Source organism: Bombina bombina, chromosome 1 (assembly GCF_027579735.1).
Source record: "Bombina bombina isolate aBomBom1 chromosome 1, aBomBom1.pri, whole genome shotgun sequence".
Classification (NCBI taxonomy): Eukaryota; Metazoa; Chordata; class Amphibia; order Anura; family Bombinatoridae; genus Bombina; species Bombina bombina.
Window position 1 is genome coordinate 566,480,070 of NC_069499.1, and position 16,963 is coordinate 566,497,032.

General features: G+C 38.7%; 1 protein-coding gene across 1 annotated transcript in view; it reads right to left on the reverse strand.

The window, feature by feature from the left end:
- The window catches only part of POFUT2 (protein O-fucosyltransferase 2), a 256,062-nt gene that overhangs the window by 194,110 nt on the left and 44,989 nt on the right, over window positions 1–16,963 (reverse strand). The window contains exons 3-5 of the mRNA XM_053698775.1: window positions 15,594–15,738; window positions 12,529–12,639; window positions 12,292–12,358 (exon numbers count right to left, since the gene is read on the reverse strand). Coding sequence (XP_053554750.1) covers window positions 12,292–12,358; window positions 12,529–12,639; window positions 15,594–15,738 — 323 coding nt within the window. The remainder of the gene's footprint in view (window positions 1–12,291; window positions 12,359–12,528; window positions 12,640–15,593; window positions 15,739–16,963) is intronic.

Genomic DNA, 16,963 nt, shown 5'->3' on the forward strand with positions numbered 1-16,963 from the left:
CTTCATCCAAATCTTGTTTCTCTGAAGCTGACTGCTTGGAGATTGAAGTCGGTCATTGAGATCACGATTCAGACTCGCAAGCCTGTTACTAGAAAGATTTACCATAAGATATGGCGTAAATATCTTTATTGGTGTGAATCAAAGGGCTACTCTTGGAGTAGAATTAGAATTCCTAGAATGCTATCTTTTCTTCATGAAGGCCTGGAGAAGGGATTGTCAGTCAGTACCCTGAAGGGTCAGATTTCTGCTTTATCAGTTTTACTACATAAACGTTTGGCGGATGTGCCAGATGTGGAATCTTTTTGTCAGGCCTTGGTCAAAATCAGGCCTGTCTTCAAGTCTGTTGTTACTCCTTGGAGCCTTAACCTTGTTCTTAAAGTTTTACAGCTGGCTCCATTTGAGGCATTGAATTCCATAGACATTAAGTTATCTTGGAAGGTTTTGTTTCTTGTTGCTATTTCTTCTGCTCGAAGAGTCTCAGAACTCTTAGATCTGCAATGTGATTCCCCTTATCTTATTTTTCATGCCGATAAGGCGGTTCTTTGTACTAAGTTAGGTTTCCTTCCTAAGGTTGTTTCTAATAGAAATATCAATCAGAAAATTGTTGTTCCCTCTCTGTGTCCTAATCCTCCTTCTTCCAAAGAACGTTTGTTACACAATTTGGATGTTGTACATGATCTTAAATTCTACTTACAGACGACTAAGTATTTTCGCCAGTCCACTGCCCTCTTTGTCGGTTTCTTTGGGAAACGTAAAGGTCAGAAAGTTACTGCTACTACTCTTTCTTTTTGGTTACTAAGTATAATTCGTTTGGCTTATGAAACTGCTGGACAGCAGCCTCCTGAGAGAATTACGGCTCATTCCACAAGAGCCGGTTTCCTCTTCTTGGACTTTCAAAAACGAAGCTTCTGTGGAATAAATTTGCAAGGCTGCAACTTGGTCTTCTCTACGTACTTTTTTCAAATTTTACAAATTTCATATTATTGCCTAGGCTGAGACTTCTTTTGGGAGAAAGGTTCTTCAAGCAGTGGTGGCTTCTGTTTAGGACTGCCTGTCTTGTCCCTCCCTATTTATCTGTCCTCTAGCTTGGGTATTGGTTCCCAACAGTAATTACTCAAGCCGTGGACTCACCATATCTTAAGGAAAAAAACCTAAAATTTATGCTTACCTGATAAATTTCTTTCTTTCCGGATATGGCGAGTCCACGGCCCCACCCTTTAGTTTAAGACAGTTGTTCTTTTGACTATAACCTCAGGCACCTCTACACCTTGTGTTACTCATTTTTTTCCATTTCCCTTGGTAGAATGACAGGGGGTTGTGGGTAAGGGAGTAATACTTAGCAGTTAAACTGTGGTGCTCTTTGCCGCCTCCTGCTAGCCAGGAGTGATATTCCCAACAGTAATTACTCAAGCCGTGGACTTACAATATCCGGAAATAAATGTATCAGGTAAACATAAATTTTGTTGGGTTTTTTTAGGCATTGTCTACCTCAGAGTCACTGAATCATGACTCTTTTTGAGATTTATACACATAAACCCTGTTTTTCTTATAATCCTCAATCTCTTAGAAGCTTACAGCATTTCCTAGCTTTTATATCTGCCTGTAATCTAGCAATGCTATTCTTCGCTTCCTCATTTAGGTTTATTGAAGTTCTGATCTTTTTCAAATTTATTTACATTTGCTAAAGCTAGATCGACCTCTATCTTTACTTTCTCCAATCTCTTATCATTTCTAGTAACCATCATTTCCATTAAATCTATGGATACAGCTGACAATTTACCATTCCATTCATCAACAAAGGAGTCCCCCTTCCTCATCTTCCTTAGTTCTAGCTAATGAATCTAAGAACAGTCTTAGGCCTCTTGGAATAATTTTATTTCTTACATAGTTATTCAAACTTGAATTCTCTGCTCTGATTTAAATTTGTCTATTAAGACATTGTCTATACTTTTTAAATGCAGTAAACACATTAAAGCATTCTTCATCTGTACTACTTATTTCAGTGTTACTACTTTGTGTCAGTGACTCATTTATTTCCGCCTCCCAAACCTCATCAGATAGAGTGAATGCCATAATTCCACCCACAATGTATAAAGTGCTCATAGGAAAAAAAAAATAAACCTATAATCAAAACCCAACAAAAGATTATGGGATTTTAATCTCAATCTCCAAGAGAAGGAGTTTATAATTGACCCAAATTGATAAACTAGTATACTGAGATAGGAGAGAGATACAAACTTTTATCTTATCAGATTCAACACTGTAATACTCAAAAACAGAATTTATGTTTACCTGATAAATTACTTTCTCCAACGGTGTGTCCGGTCCACGGCGTCATCCTTACTTGTGGGATATTCTCTTCCCCAACAGGAAATGGCAAAGAGCCCAGCAAAGCTGGTCACATGATCCCTCCTAGGCTCCGCCTACCCCAGTCATTCGACCGACGTTAAGGAGGAATATTTGCATAGGAGAAACCATATGGTACCGTGGTGACTGTAGTTAAAGAAAATAAATTATCAGACCTGATTAAAAAAAGACCAGGGCGGGCCGTGGACCGGACACACCGTTGGAGAAAGTAATTTATCAGGTAAACATAAATTCTGTTTTCTCCAACATAGGTGTGTCCGGTCCACGGCGTCATCCTTACTTGTGGGAACCAATACCAAAGCTTTAGGACACGGATGAAGGGAGGGAGCAAATCAGGTCACCTAAATGGAAGGCACCACGGTTTGCAAAACCTTTCTCCCAAAAATAGCCTCAGAAGAAGCAAAAGTATCAAACTTGTAAAATTTGGTAAAAGTATGCAGTGAAGACCAAGTCGCTGCCCTACATATCTGATCAACAGAAGCCTCGTTCTTGAAGGCCCATGTGGAAGCCACAGCCCTAGTGGAATGAGCTGTGATTCTTTCGGGAGGCTGCCGTCCGGCAGTCTCGTAAGCCAATCTGATGATGCTTTTAATCCAAAAAGAGAGAGAGGTAGAAGTTGCTTTTTGACCTCTCCTTTTACCGGAATAAACAACAAACAAGGAAGATGTTTGTCTAAAATCCTTTGTAGCATCTAAATAGAATTTTAGAGCGCGAACAACATCCAAATTGTGCAACAAACGTTCCTTCTTTGAAACTGGTTTCGGACACAGAGAAGGTACGATAATCTCCTGGTTAATGTTTTTGTTAGAAACAACTTTTGGAAGAAAACCAGGTTTAGTACGTAAAACCACCTTATCTGCATGGAACACCAGATAAGGAGGAGAACACTGCAGAGCAGATAATTCTGAAACTCTTCTAGCAGAAGAAATTGCAACTAAAAACAAAACTTTCCAAGATAATAACTTAATATCAACGGAATGTAAGGGTTCAAACGGAACCCCCTGAAGAACTGAAAGAACTAAATTGAGACTCCAAGGAGGAGTCAAAGGTTTGTAAACAGGCTTAATTCTAACCAGAGCCTGAACAAAGGCTTGAACATCTGGCACAGCTGCCAGCTTTTTGTGAAGTAACACAGACAAGGCAGAAATCTGTCCCTTCAGGGAACTTGCAGATAATCCTTTTTCCAATCCTTCTTGAAGGAAGGATAGAATCTTAGGAATCTTAACCTTGTCCCAAGGGAATCCTTTAGATTCACACCAACAGATATATTTTTTCCAAATTTTGTGGTAAATCTTTCTAGTTACAGGCTTTCTGGCCTGAACAAGAGTATCGATAACAGAATCTGAGAACCCTCGCTTCGATAAGATCAAGCGTTCAATCTCCAAGCAGTCAGCTGGAGTGAAACCAGGTTCGGATGTTCGAACGGACCCTGAACAAGAAGGTCTCGTCTCAAAGGTAGCTTCCAAGGTGGAGCCGATGACATATTCACCAGATCTGCATACCAAGTCCTGCGTGGCCACGCAGGAGCTATCAAGATCACCGACGCCCTCTCCTGATTGATCCTGGCTACCAGCCTGGGGATGAGAGGAAACGGCGGGAACACATAAGCTAGTTTGAAGGTCCAAGGTGCTACTAGTGCATCCACTAGAGCCGCCTTGGGATCCCTGGATCTGGACCCGTAGCAAGGAACTTTGAAGTTCTGACGAGAGGCCATCAGATCCATGTCTGGAATGCCCCACAGCTGAGTGACTTGGGCAAAGATTTCCGGATGGAGTTCCCACTCCCCCGGATGCAATGTCTGACGACTCAGAAAATCCGCTTCCCAATTTTCCACTCCTGGGATGTGGATAGCGGACAGGTGGCAGGAGTGAGACTCCGCCCATAGAATGATTTTGGTCACTTCTTCCATCGCTAGGGAACTCCTTGTTCCCCCCTGATGGTTGATGTACGCAACAGTTGTCATGTTGTCTGATTGAAACCGTATGAACTTGGCCCTCGCTAGCTGAGGCCAAGCCTTGAGAGCATTGAATATCGCTCTCAGTTCCAGAATATTTATCGGTAGAAGAGATTCTTCCCGAGACCAAAGACCCTGAGCTTTCAGGGATCCCCAGACCGCGCCCCAGCCCATCAGACTGGCGTCGGTCGTGACAATGACCCACTCTGGTCTGCGGAATGTCATCCCTTGTGACAGGTTGTCCAGGGACAGCCACCAACGGAGTGAGTCTCTGGTCCTCTGATTTACTTGTATCTTCGGAGACAAGTCTGTATAATCCCCATTCCACTGACTGAGCATGCACAGTTGTAATGGTCTTAGATGAATGCGCGCAAAAGGAACTATGTCCATTGCCGCTACCATCAACCCGATCACTTCCATGCACTGAGCTATGGAAGGAAGAGGAACGGAATGAAGTATCCGACAAGAGTCTAGAAGCTTTGTTTTTCTGGCCTCTGTCAGAAATATCCTCATTTCTAAGGAGTCTATTATTGTTCCCAAGAAGGGAACCCTTGTTGACGGAGATAGAGAACTCTTTTCCACGTTCACTTTCCATCCGTGAGATCTGAGAAAGGCCAGGACTATGTCCGTGTGAGCCTTTGCTTGAGGAAGGGACGACGCTTGAATCAGAATGTCGTCCAAGTAAGGTACTACAGCAATGCCCCTTGGTCTTAGCACAGCTAGAAGGGACCCTAGTACCTTTGTGAAAATCCTTGGAGCAGTGGCTAATCCGAAAGGAAGCGCCACGAACTGGTAATGCTTGTCCAGGAATGCGAACCTTAGGAACCGATGATGTTCCTTGTGGATAGGAATATGTAGATACGCATCCTTTAAATCCACCGTGGTCATGAATTGACCCTCCTGGATGGAAGGAAGAATAGTTCGAATGGTTTCCATCTTGAACGATGGAACCTTGAGAAACTTGTTTAAGATCTTGAGATCTAAGATTGGTCTGAACGTTCCCTCTTTTTTGGGAACTATGAACAGATTGGAGTAGAACCCCATCCCTTGTTCTCTTAATGGAACAGGATGAATCACTCCCATTTTTAACAGGTCTTCTACACAATGTAAGAATGCCTGTCTTTTTATGTGGTCTGAAGACAACTGAGACCTGTGGAACCTCCCCCTTGGGGGAAGCCCCTTGAATTCCAGAAGATAACCTTGGGAGACTATTTCTAGCGCCCAAGGATCCAGAACATCTCTTGCCCAAGCCTGAGCGAAGAGAGAGAGTCTGCCCCCCACCAGATCCGGTCCCGGATCGGGGGCCAACATTTCATGCTGTCTTGGTAGCAGTGGCAGGTTTCTTGGCCTGCTTTCCCTTGTTCCAGCCTTGCATTGGTCTCCAAGCTGGCTTGGCTTGAGAAGTATTACCCTCTTGCTTAGAGGGCGTAGCACTTTGGGCTGGTCCGTTTCTACGAAAGGGGCGAAAATTAGGTTTATTTATTGCCTTGAAAGGCCGATCCTGAGGAAGGGCGTGGCCCTTACCCCCAGTGATATCAGAGATAATCTCTTTCAAGTCAGGGCCAAACAGCGTTTTCCCCTTGAAAGGAATGTTAAGTAGCTTGTTCTTGGAAGACGCATCAGCCGACCAAGATTTCAACCAGAGCGCTCTGCGCGCCACAATAGCAAACCCAGAATTCTTAGCCGCTAACCTAGCCAATTGCAAAGTGGCGTCTAGGGTAAAAGAATTAGCCAATTTGAGAGCATTGATTCTGTCCATAATCTCCTCATAAGGAGGAGAATCACTATCGACCGCCTTTATCAGCTCATCGAACCAGAAACATGCGGCTGTAGCGACAGGGACAACGCATGAAATTGGTTGTAGAAGGTAACCCTGCTGAACAAACATCTTTTTAAGCAAACCTTCTAATTTTTTATCCATAGGATCTTTGAAAGCACAACTATCCTCTATGGGTATAGTGGTGCGTTTGTTTAAAGTGGAAACCGCTCCCTCGACCTTGGGGACTGTCTGCCATAAGTCCTTTCTGGGGTCGACCATAGGAAACAATTTTTTAAATATGGGGGGAGGGACGAAAGGAATACCGGGCCTTTCCCATTCTTTATTAACAATGTCCGCCACCCGCTTGGGTATAGGAAAAGCTTCTGGGAGCCCCGGCACCTCTAGGAACTTGTCCATTTTACATAGTTTCTCTGGGATGACCAACTTGTCACAATCATCCAGAGTGGATAATACCTCCTTAAGCAGAATGCGGAGATGTTCCAACTTAAATTTAAATGTAATCACATCAGGTTCAGCTTGTTGAGAAATGTTCCCTGAATCAGTAATTTCTCCCTCAGACAAAACCTCCCTGGCCCCATCAGACTGGGTTAGGGGCCCTTCAGAAACATTATTATCAGCGTCGTCATGCTCTTCAGTATCTAAAACAGAGCAGCCACGCTTACGCTGACAAGGGTTCATTTTGGCTAAAATGTTTTTGACAGAATTATCCATTACAGCCGTTAATTGTTGCATAGTAAGGAGTATTGGCGCGCTAGATGTACTAGGGGCCTCCTGAGTGGGCAAGACTCGTGTAGACGAAGGAGGGAATGATGCAGTACCATGCTTACTCCCCTCACTTGAGGAATCATCTTGGGCATCATTGTCATTGTCACATAAATCACATTTATTTAAATGAATAGGAATTCTGGCTTCCCCACATTCAGAACACAGTCTATCTGGTAGTTCAGACATGTTAAACAGGCATAAACTTGATAACAAAGTACAAAAAACGTTTTAAAATAAAACCGTTACTGTCACTTTAAATTTTAAACTGAACACACTTTATTACTGCAATTGCGAAAAAACATGAAGGAATTGTTCAAAATTCACCAAATTTTCACCACAGTGTCTTAAAGCCTTAAAAGTATTGCACCCCAAAATTGGAAGCTTTAACCCTTAAAATAACGGAACCGGAGCCGTTTTGAACTTTAACCCCTTTACAGTCCCTGGTATCTGCTTTGCTGAGACCCAGCCAAGCCCAAAGGGGAATACGATACCAAATGATGCCTTCAGAAAGTCTTTTCTAAGTATCAGAGCTCCTCTCACATGCGACTGCATGCCATGCCTCTCAAAAACAAGTGCGCAACACCGGCGCGAAAATGAGGCTCTGCCTATGCTTTGGGAAAGCCCCTAAAGAATAAGGTGTCTAAAACAGTGCCTGCCGATATTATTATATCAAAATACCCAAATAAAATGATTCCTCAAGGCTAAATATGTGTTAATAATGAATCGATTTAGCCCAGAAAAAGTCTACAGTCTTAATAAGCCCTTGTGAAGCCCTTATTTACGATCGTAATAAACATGGCTTACCGGATCCCATAGGGAAAATGACAGCTTCCAGCATTACATCGTCTTGTTAGAATGTGTCATACCTCAAGCAGCAAGAGACTGCTCACTGTTCCCCCAACTGAAGTTAATTGCTCTCAACAGTCCTGTGTGGAACAGCCATGGATTTTAGTGACGGTTGCTAAAATCATTTTCCTCATACAAACAGAAATCTTCATCTCTTTTCTGTTTCTGAGTAAATAGTACATACCAGCACTATTTCAAAATAACAAACTCTTGATTGAATAATAAAAACTACAGTTAAACACTAAAAAACTCTAAGCCATCTCCGTGGAGATGTTGCCTGTACAACGGCAAAGAGAATGACTGGGGTAGGCGGAGCCTAGGAGGGATCATGTGACCAGCTTTGCTGGGCTCTTTGCCATTTCCTGTTGGGGAAGAGAATATCCCACAAGTAAGGATGACGCCGTGGACCGGACACACCTATGTTGGAGAAATTACCATTTATTATAACTAGCAATGGTGCTGGCCCTCAAAATTAAAATATTCAAAAATAGAAGAAGAAAAACACCATAGGACTTAGGAAAGTCCTATACAAAGCGAGGGAATTCAGCACAATCAAATTAATTTATTTAACAAGATGCATTGTGCATGGAAATCAAATGCACATAAAATAGTTTCCTGCACACTAAACTGGCCAGCAAAATAACGACTACAAGTTTATATCAGCAAAAACTTAGTCTAAGCTAATAACACATTAGGTAATTCATCATGCTCAGTAATTTACAAAATGTGTGCACAAACAGTCAACCTGCATAGTAACATAGCAGTACCGTACTGCCAAGTTTACAAACTTTTGCAGGGATTAGAACAAGACAAATTATTCATAAACTAGTAGATTCAAAACACCACATAACAGGTTTTGCATATTTAGGAATAACTTAAGGTAGCAAGTTACTATGTAACAGTTCCCAAATGCTAATAGCGTAAAAGTTCCCAGGGATAGTTCGCAACAATGTATGTTCGCAAATTTTGATATTCTTTATGCAATCAAGGAAGGTAACTGTACAAGTTAAAGTGAAGGTAAAGTTACAAAGGTATAGAACACAACCGACCAAAATTACATATCTATTAGTACCTTAATAAATGAGCAAAGTCTCAGTGTAGGTATCTCAGTGTGGTTTAAAATGAAAATCGATAATCAGAAGTTTATTAGAATCATACCGTTATTATTAGAATATAGTGCACTGCTGCAGAGTCTGATTCTCCGGTCCATAAAGCTGTAATTAGTTATTCTCTGTATTCTAGCCAATTACAGCTCACTTCCTCCTCAGCCTCTTCACGCTCATTAATATTATGCTCCATCTACGTTTTGTTGATGGGCGTTATTCTTCCTAGCTGATTGACACAAAATGTCATTATAGGCATTACACACACACACACAACTAGATTAACAGCTCTGTATTTCATGTTCAGCATATTAGCAGCTGCGAGCGCAATGTAAAACATTCATATACTATAATGTATATTGGCAACTCGTAATATTATCTAGTAAAAAGTATTAAATTTTCTCAAACGTCTGATGTATAACGAAATACAACAGCTTTCTGTATCGCCGCTGAGTACCAGAGCTACGTCACTAAGAGGGAGTAATGATCAGTGTGATATACCGCCCCTTATTCCAGCTCCTTATTCAGCTAAATCGTACACAGTAACACCCAGCATGGAAATACTTGGGCATTACTGTGACGTTACAGGCATACGGCTCAATATGCGCATGAGCAAGCAAACATATTTACAAATGCCGATATGAGAGTACGACCGCATAGATTGGATAAATAACGCTCAATTCTGGAGGGCATGGGCTTACATTAGGCTATATGTTAAAACATAAAAGTAATTAAAAATTATACTGATGATTACATTTAATAGATGTCTATGGCAATGTATCTTGTCATGAAAAGTGCAGCACGATTGATATAAAAAAAATTATGAGTTTACTATCCCTTTAACTCGATCTCAAGATCTAATAACGCTTGTTCCCCTAAATGAATATGAGTTTCATTCATCATTTTTTAAAATTGTAATTATAAACTCAGTTTTTGCCGTTTATACCTATTGAAATTCTAGCCGTTAAGCGGCCATTAATCTACGTCATCCGCCTCCCGGATGATCTGCGCATCCGTTCAGAATTATTTGTTGGTCTTGCAATACATGCGCGCTCCCGTTTCGCGCATGACTATTTCTATTCTTATTGAATTGCCAAGAAGCCGAATACCGCAGGCGCATTACTGAGACTGTTGCCGATATGTGCAGTTCGATGGATCATTGTGAATGTGCTTTGGAGACACGTATAGAGCGGGTGGGACCACTCTATACATCACTAACTCAAAGATAAGTAAGTAGCTGTTGGGAGGAGTTAGGATCGTAACGGTAGGCAAATATAAAGCCTTTTTATTATATAAATATAAAACACATTGGGGGAAAAAAGTTAGCGATTGACTTAGTAAAACTATGTCTTATTTATTAGCGTATTCATATAAAACTTTACCTTCACTTTAAATGCAAATAAAGTCAAAGACCGGGTTTCACTTTCACCAGTCTTGTGCTAAGCAGCACATAACTGTCTCCAAATTGCATTGCACAAGATTTTCATGGCGTTCTTACCAGAAACCCAATCAAGTATTTGTACTCACAGGTGTCCTCATCCAACACCGCTTACTCGCGTCAGGTTGTACACTTCCTGAGGTAAAAGACAGCTGTTTTTCTAAAGAACCCCAATCCTGAGGTCGTCCTTAGCTGCCTGCACGATTATATATATATATATATATATATATATATATATATATATATATATATATATATATATATATATATATATATATATATATATATATATATATATATATATATATATATATATATATATATATATATATATATATATATATATATATATATTAGAAATCACACACTCACCTCCTTCAGCATCGACCAGGGTGCAGGCAAAGTAATATATACTTGTGCAAAATGCCATCAGATATATATTTAAATATCTCTTTAGGATCAGTACATATTCTGCTATGTGCAGAACATTGGATTATAAAATATGCAATACTATCTTTTTATGTTGTGCTTTTAAATAACCGTAATCGTCTTTGCATGACTTGTGCGTGTTAGTTGGGGGTTTTTTTACATTTTTTTCGGCTCTATTGAAGTCTATTAGGGAATACGATTTAATGCTCACAACTTATTAAAGTCTATTTGTTACTGCAACTTTGCAAATGCAAACTTTTTACTTTCAACTCGCGATATGAGTGCGAATCACCAAGTGCAAAAAAAAAAAATTCTAGCGGTTTTAACACTCCACTTGCAATCTAGCCCATAGTGAGTTGGATGATGATATTTATGGTGAACCTTTCAATAAACTGCCAGTCATCAGAAAAAGCTTGTGCTCATGAAACTACTGTAGGTAGCTACAGAGACCCTGTTGGGGTACTTTTATGAAGTAGTGCTGGCATATTTTTTGAGGAAATCACACTTTAAAAAGGTGGAATAATTTGTGCTGTCCGAAATTGTTTGTTTTTTCCTGATGCAAGAGGTGTAGATGCAAGAATGACAGGCTATGCCTACATCATTTTTAATTCAGGCCACAGTTAGCCTGTTACAACAGGTGGAGTGAAAAAATGTTTATGGACTACACCAGTGGTGGAACTGGGTAACATGGTTCCCAAAATGTATGTATAAATCTGCTGAACACCCGATTAGTTATCAAGGAGATGATATTTGTGACCTAACTGGTAATTTTACCAAAACAGATGTAGGAATAGCAGAACTCTATCTGCTTGATACCAGCAACTGCCCCGACCAACAGGAAGTCACATATATTACATTTTAAGCTATGATATGACCCATGAACTATCTTTGAGAAGAATTATTTAAAGCGAAGGTCAATTTGGATGAATTAGTGTCCGTTTTTTTAATAAACCTATTAAAAACAAGGGCACTTTAATTCATCAAAATTGACATTTCACTACATTTCTTCAAAAACGTACCTTTTAATCCTGAAAGCCGCTCCAGCAATTCCCCCGGCCGTCGGAAGACTCTTCTTACGTCAGAAATTACGAATCTGGCTTCCTCCAATCACGGCTTTCCACCTGGGGGGGGATCATGGCCTGATGAAACGCCGTTATTGGAGGAAGCCGGATTCGTCATTTTTGACTTGCGAAGAGGGCTTGCTATGGGCGGAGGAAGCGCTGCAGCGACTGTCATGATTAAAAGGTAAGTTTTTGAAGAAAAGGAGTGAAATGTCAATTTTGATGAATTAAAGTGCCCTTGTTTTTAATAGGTTTATTAAAAACAGGGCACTAATTCATCCATATTGACCTTCACTTTAATGAAATGCTAATAATTTGATAATTTGATTTGATTTGTATAATTTGATGATATTCTGCTTTTTTATTTATTTTTTATTACACATTTATTTATTTATTTATTTATTATCAGGCTCTGGCCTTATTTTAACATTATTTAAAACATTTTCAAAATAAACTCCTAACTGTATATATTTATTTGCAAATACACTGTTTATTTACTGGTTTTGCTGTGTGACAATTTCATAGTATGGCGCTGCTTTTGTACTCACATCCCAGTAGTCTTTGCCTCCATAATGATCATGCAGAAGGTTTTCTGCTCTGTCAAGCATTATGGATCTAAAGAAAACAGAACAACTATTAACACCCTGCAACTATAGGTTTTGTGAGTAAACAGTATTCAGATACTGAATAAAAAACTAGAATGCTAATATGAAAGAAAAAAATAAAACACTTAACCAAATAAAATCATAAGTGTATTTTGCTTGGTCCCCCCTTCATTTTATTACCTTGCTGTAGTGTTTTCCAGTAGAACTGAAGCCATAATAGATGCTGAGCCCTGAACTGACAGGCATGTAACATTCAATCCTCTGGTTTCTTCATAGCCCCAAAACCAGCCCCTAAAAGGAGAGAGACATTTAGTAGCTAACCTTTATAATTTGAACAATAGATAGTTCATTCTAAAACAAATCAAGTGTATAAATGTGTAGTGTGAATAAACTAGACTGACTAAATTAAAGATAGAAGTAATAAAGTACTGGTTAGAACTAAAATATATTTGTGTATTAGTTTGATCATAAAGAATAATGGGCAGAAATCTAATTGCTAATAAAATTATTTGATAATAATGAGATGTTTAGTGTATAATTGTTGTATACACTGAATATATCTGAATTGCAAAAATATAAATATTGATAGTTACAATTAACACTAATAGTCACAACAGTTGATCACAACAACATAATTTGTGCATCTTAATGAGGACAATATCTATATTTTATTTTCAAAAAATATTAAATACTTCTACTGTTGGACTATATTTAAATGGATTTATACTTGCCTAAAAATATATATATTTTTTATTTTCAGGTAATTTAACATATAACGCTTAATATTGTTAACATGCAAGTAGAGTGTCAAATCCTCATTGAAGAATATTAGAAAGCTCATCTGCTACCAAAAAAAGTTCTATAAATTGTTGAAACAGATCTTAGACACTTTCCTGCAACTCCTCCCTTAAGATGTAAAATGACCCATGCTCAGCATTAGACTCTACGGGTCAGATAGTATACCATCAAACAATAAAAAAGGGCTTAGAACTGGAGAAACTGTTTAAGAGAGTAAATACAGCTGATAGTGGGTTCAAATGGTACTTTACCTAAAGTTTTAGAAATGTTGACAGTCTGTGATAAGTATTTAGAGTGGCTTTTTAAATGATTTGATAGAAAAAAAAAAAAAAAAAAAAGGATGGTTACTGTCCCTTTAAAAGGAACATAATACTCATATGCTAAAACACTTCAAAGTGATGCACATAACTGTAAAAAGCTGACAAGAAAATATCACATAAGCATCTGTGTAAAAACTTAATTTTACCTCAAAATTTCATCAGCTCACCAAAGTAAGTGCTCTGTGATCAGTTATCCTTCATCTACTGTCCAGCTGCAAGATGAAAACAAAAAACCCATAGCCAATAAGCATCAGCAGTGAAGAGGTCATGCTTTGCTTTACTGTGATCTCATGATATTTCACTTAAATCTTGTGAGATTTCATAGCAAACTTCTTTAAAATTAGTAGGGAAATAACATGACTGTCTTCTCATGTCTGATGCACGCTCCCTTGCAAGTCCTGGGACTAGCACCCTGATTGGTTGCTTAAAGTCCCTTTACAATGGGATGTGACTACTGAGGAAATTGTGAGGTAAAATATCTTACATTTTAAGTAGAGATGTTCAGGTGATCTTTTCTACCCATCTTTTTACAACTACGCTGCACCACTTTTAAGTGCTTCAAAATGTGGATACTATGTCCCTTTTAGGCACATTAGTTGCACCAAGTATGAACAACAGATTTCAACTAGCAGCTGCTAATCTTAGTTCATAACACCACTTTAAACATATATCTCTGCCCCTCTGTAGCATTATTAGGTGTTGAGGGGTTCACAAGAGTAATTATGGTTTAAAAGATTATGGTTTACTAAATAACATTTACCCTTCAACTCTTTACTCCAAGCCAGATAAATCCTACATAGCACTGTTAGCAATAGTGAGATGGAAAAAAAAAAACACTTCATAGTTCCAGTCCTAAGAACCCACATAACCCCTTAACGATTACAACATACCCTGTACGTTGCTGGTTGTTGAGGGTTCTACAGGCCATAATAGTGTGGGTCTCGCCGCCAGCGGCGAGAACGCGCTATTAAGAAAATCAAGCCCCATAGAAAGAGACATATTGGGTTAAAAAGACAGATTTTTTATTATGTCTGACCCATAGCAAAGATCATATCATCATCATTGTGGTTATCTTAACGATTATAACTTAAGTTAAAGTGACAGTAAAGTTATAATTAAAGTGCCATAAAACATTTTTAATTATGTGCATATTCTAAAAGGGTTAACTGAGATTAAAAAAAAATACCCTAACCCTTACTCAAAACCCTGACATATCATGTAACAAAGTGTGCATGTGAGGATAATTACCTATGTAATTAAGGGGGGAGGGTTGAGGAGGTACATAAGATACTGCTATTGTTTGTTGCCAAGAGGCTTGCTTGTTTCCAATGGGGATAATGTCACATGCTTTGTGAAAGCGTCAGCATTATACTGTGCACTGCGTTAGTCAGGTGTCATGTGACTGTGGCCCCTACCGTGCATGTCCACAAGTGCATTCTACCATAACTATGGCCTGTATAGCACTTCCATATATAAAAAAGACCAGGGGGGAGCTTGCTGCAAACAAAACTATGCCTGAATTAAAAGGGGTTATGAGGGTTAAAAAAGAAACCATTTTGCAGGTAAGCTTTGGCTGCATTATAGATTTAGAAACTTATGTTAGTTCATGCTGTTTTATGTCCCTTTAAACTTTCATGATTAAGACAGAGCATACAATTTTGAACAACTTTCCACTTTACTTCTATTATTTAATTTGCTTCCTTCTCTTGTTATCCTCTGCTGAAAGGTTTATCTATGAAAGCTCAGGAGCAGCAAAGACCCTAGGATCTTGCTACCAATTGATGGCTGCATATACTGTATATACTGATCATTGGCTCAGCCTTGTGTTTAGTTTGAAGCCAGTAGTGCATTGCTGCTCCTTCAACAAATGATACCAAGAGAATGAATCAAAATCTGGCATGTTAGCCAGTCCTAATGGCTGGAGTTGAAGAACCTAGCATTACACCACTTGTTTTTCAAGAAAACATTTTTTTTTATTAAAAACAAAAACTATTTATAACAGAACTTGTGTGCTTCTACTTCATATCATTGTATCAGTTATTAGTGACTGAAAGTAAAATTCAAGGAGAAAAATTATTTCATTATATTAACATTTTATTTCAAATTCATGATATTGTGAGATTATACCTGTAGTAGCCATGCTTGTCTTCTGAGTACATGAGCTTGTCGATACATGGCCTTTGGTCCACCTTCTCTTCCCATATGCCCGAAGTCCACCCCTCAGCGTAACCTTGCAGAACATACACCTGCTCAATAAAAGGTCCTCCAGATTCTGTACATGAAATTGAAGAGAAGAACTGTATAGTAAAATGAGCAATCCCATACAGTTTGAATAAGCTCTGATCAATAGGCATAGTTTAACGGGACAAATTAAAAAGAAATGAAAGCACTAAAAGTTATGCAACTCTCCAGACATATACATTAGATATTATCTATAGGTGATAATCCATTGTGGCTTTAAATTGTAATGAAAATATTACCTTAAATCAGACCCCACTGGGTGTTGCTTTAAAGAAATATGTTTCTTTGAATGGTAACATCAAGAACAGTAAAAAGTCAACAAGCATTGTTATTATGCTTAAATTGACATCAGAGAATAGCACCTCCTTAGACCCTGAGCACGATGCACCTATAGTAACCATTTGGCCACCTTGGGTTTTATGATGAGCTAGATCCAGAAATATAAGTTTTATAGACATGCAATATTTATTTCTTCACTATAAGTAAATTGCGCAAATGAACATTTTTTATTAATTTACTATGAGTAATGTTCTGTGCCTATTCGTATTTTGCACCATAAATAAAATTAGAGAACAGGTGCTTAATAACTGTATAAAAAGCTACTACAAATGCATATCCTTTGACATAAGCCACTGATGCAACAAACAAGGTAAAGAGAGTCCCGAACACCTTGTTTAAAGATCCTCAAATCATCTTTATTCTTTACAACAATATGCTCCATAGAACAGGATAAAAACAATCTGGCAACATTTACACAGCGCTCAGGGCTGCAGCACAGGATGCTGGTTTCGGCTTCCTTCACCGTAGTCATAGCTTAATTAGTGACCGTCATCCTTTCAGTTTAAGACAGAGTGAATCTCACACTATTGGTTAAGACAAAACCACACCTAACCAATCCTGCTCATTATACCAAAATATTTTATGAACGCCCCCTAAACACCTTCAATCAGATACTGAACACCCTACTGCCATAATATTTGCTACTTGTGCACTGATCAGAGAAGCAAATACAACACAAGTTCCTAAAAGCAAAAAAGCCACTGATGAACAGACAAATAGCTTGGAGAATGTGCAATGCATGAATTAGACATACAATAGTTTCTAAGTTTGCCCAGAACAATGTATTTTGTGATAAATGAGATTAAGTTAAAGAGACAGTCAAGTCCAAAAAAAACAAACACTTTAATGATTCAAATAGGGCATGTCATTTTAAACAACTTTCCAATTTACTTTTATCACCAATTTTGCTTTGTTCT